This window comes from Chaetura pelagica, unplaced genomic scaffold, assembly GCF_000747805.2.
Source record: "Chaetura pelagica isolate M959 unplaced genomic scaffold, ChaPel_1.0 scaffold198, whole genome shotgun sequence".
Lineage (NCBI taxonomy): Eukaryota > Metazoa > Chordata > Aves > Apodiformes > Apodidae > Chaetura > Chaetura pelagica.
The window spans coordinates 79,604-82,801 of record NW_009954317.1 but is presented as its reverse complement, the minus strand read 5'-3'; the positions used below and the strand labels follow the sequence as shown (position 1 = coordinate 82,801).

Sequence of the window (3,198 nt, the reverse complement as noted above, 5' to 3'; positions counted from 1 at the left end):
TTATTATTGTACCTTGAAATAACAGAGTCACAGAATAACAGAAGCACAGCATGTTAGGGGTTGGAAGGGACCTCTGAAGATCATCAAGTCCAACCCCTCTGCCAGAACAGGACCAAAAACTAGGGCAGATTGCTCAGAAAGGCATCCAGGACTGGACCCAGCACTGATCCCTGGGGGACTCTGCTAGTTACAGGTTTCCAGCTGGACTTTGCACCATTGATCAACTCTCTTTGGGCTCTATTGTTTAATCAGTTCTTAATCTCTCTCACTGTCCATTCTTCTATCCCACATTTCCTGAGCTTGCTCACAAGGATGTTATGGGAGACTGTCAAAAGCCTTGCTGAGGTCAAGGTAGACACATCCACTGGTCTCACTGCATGGCAAACAGGAGAGGTGCCTGAGGACTGGAGGAAAGCCATTGTCACTCCACTCTTCAAAAAAGGCAAGCAGAAAGAGCCAGGAAATTACAGACCAGTAAACCTCACCTCCATCCCTGGAAAAATGATGGAGTGGCTCATTTTGGAGGTCATCTCTAAGCACATGGAATAGAAGAATGTTGTCAGGAAATGTCTTGCCAGTAAAAAAAACCTTGAGGGTACTTGCTCTGGCTCCTAACAACTAAGAGTGAGACAAGCAAAGAAGGATGTGAGCAGACTTGAAGGGACAGGAGTGTTAAACAACACTGGCTCTGGTCAAGGGAAAAATGCTGAAATCAGAAGGTACTGCCCAGCTCTGGATACTAATGACCTGGAATTTTTCCCTTGAAACTGAGAAAGGAGACAGCAAAGGTGATTTTATGCAGAAGACAGGAAAACTAAGGTTTTTTAATTTCTCTTTTTATTGCACATCTTCGAAAAAAATTACAGTGTAATTGTTATTACAAACTATAAAAAAATGCACATTCTTGTTTTGCTAAGTAGCATTGCTGCCCTATGGAGCACGGCTGCCATCTCCTGTTAAATGCCTGTGCAGCTCAGAGCTCGGAGGCAGGAGGAAAGGGGTGGAGGCAGAGGAGGAACACTATGTTCCCCCGGGAAGTGATTTGAAGCTTTCAGGAAGTTTCTGGGCTTCATAGTGCTTGACGCATGCTCAGCCCTTCCTAATGTCTCTGCTCTAATCAAGCTTTTTCTGTGAAGTAAACAAGAACCTTCCAGGAAATGTTCTGCAGCTTGTTGGCTGACTTAGGCTTGAACTGGACTTTGGAGAGTGGCTGGTGAAATAGGTCACACTAATAGATGTTCCACAAACAGTTGTTATTATTATTTCAAGTGTGCTGTGTAGCAGAAGAGACATAGCCTTGTATGTCACTTATTTATTTATTCACTCACTTCCAGCTTATCACTCATGAACTGTACAGTTAAATAGTGACTAGGCAATTCAGGAAGAAGTTTGTGACCTAGGAAATAAAGACATTCAATAAATTCCTTTAGATACCAAATTCCTTGAGCAGGACCTGGGGCATCATCAAAGGCGTTTTGGTTGTTCAGTTCTGCTTTATGCTGTCCCAGCTTTCTCTGTACTCTCCACAGCAGTTACATTCCTTAACATACGTGGGGACCTGGTCCTTGTTCTTCTTATCCACAAAATCATCATATTTTCTGTATTTTCACAGAAGAGTTGTGAAGATCAGCATATAAAGGACAGTGAGAATTTGGGTACTCCAGTAGAAAGGGCTGTGCAGGCACTTCAGAAAGATGTGATATCTGTGACTTCTGCATTCATAGAAACATTAACATATCCATGCAATTAATTCATGACTGCCTATGATCTGATGTGGAATGTCCTTTTGCTTTAATGTTTTAAGTTGCTGAACCTGGATTAGGGAAAATACTGATGTAATTCAACAGCCACCTTCTCAGAAGTGCCTGGTCCAAGAAAACATTTTACAGATGTTCCTCAGCTGTGTTCATCCAAGTAATTTGATTAATATTTCTAGATGATTAAACATATTTGTATTGATCAGGAGAGACTCACAAATTATTTTTATTTGAGAAATGTCTCTAGAGATTTCAAATGGTCTAACTTAATTTGACCTGCATTTTGACAGCAACATTAGGAATAATGAATAAATTATACATTATGAATGCAAGAAAAATATAATTGAACTTTAGGGGTAGTGTTCCTGCTCCTCTCCTTGTTTGATCTGTTACAGCCCATGTATTTTAAAAATAAAAATGTAAGATATTGTGACTACTGTTTCAGAAGTGCTATATATCATATTCAGAACCACTGCATTCATTGTATTCATTCTATATATCCTGTAGGACATTTAGGGGACTATACTGCACACACTACAAATGCATGCTGTCTTTTGTTTGCATGAAGATTGTGTTCCTACACAGCTGATTTTTTTAATTATTATTTTTTATTTACTATAAATGGTTGGCACTTTCCAGAAGTTTGGTGTTATTATTTGGTATTAAGGCCTCAAATGGCCTTTTTCCCCCCTCTGGTGAAAACGTCTCTGCCATACCTGGGAAGCAGGCTGGAGGCAAGTGAAACAAGACAGCATGTGCAGTCTCCCTGCAGGTCACTAACCTGCAAAGTTGCTCAGCACCTTGGTCCTCCTGCCTGCTTGCTTGGGCAAAGGGGGACACTAGTGACACGTGTGTGCATGTGCAACAAATGGGGAAGGCCAATTGTCGGTTATCTCAAGGAGCTGTCAAAAGGAGCCATCAAAATATGCTAGATCTGCTTTTTTTCCCTTTTTCTTTAGATGAAGGAGGTTTATCTGATGTTCCAGGCCATGCTCAGAATGATTAATTTCTGCATGTAACTCTTCTGTGTTACCTGTTCAGTCAAAGCAGGCACTAGAGCCTTGGGCGGGCTGGCTGGGCCTCCTTGCCCTCGGCAGGTGCCTGCATGTTTTCCTCTGGCACCGGGTACAAGTCTGGCACTTTCTGCCCTGCCTTGGCCACCGTGAATCTGCTCATGCGCAGGGCTTCTTCGTAGACGGGAGGGGTGTCTGGTGCCGAGAGGGCTGGCGTGCCCTGGGCAGCGCCGTGGGAACGTGCCACCGCGAGCACCCTCCTGGCCGCGGGCCCCAACACCGAGTGCAGAGCTGCAAGGGAGGCCACAAAAGCCGTTTGCCTCATCCTGATAGCACCGTACAATTAGAGAAGGACAAATACACCTGCACCTGTGTTTCATCTCCCCGCAGTCAGAATGTTTTTGTTTTCCTGGTGGTTCATCTTTCCC

The 3,198-nt window shown here is 43.4% G+C and overlaps 1 protein-coding gene across 1 annotated transcript in view; it reads right to left on the bottom strand.

The window, feature by feature from the left end:
• Positions 1-2,810: 2,810 nt before the first annotated feature.
• Positions 2,811-3,198, bottom strand: part of TMEM52B (transmembrane protein 52B) — a 3,391-nt gene continuing 3,003 nt past the window's right edge. Inside the window, exon 5 of the mRNA XM_010004143.1 lies at positions 2,811-3,061. Coding sequence (XP_010002445.1) covers positions 2,811-3,061 — 251 coding nt within the window. The remainder of the gene's footprint in view (positions 3,062-3,198) is intronic.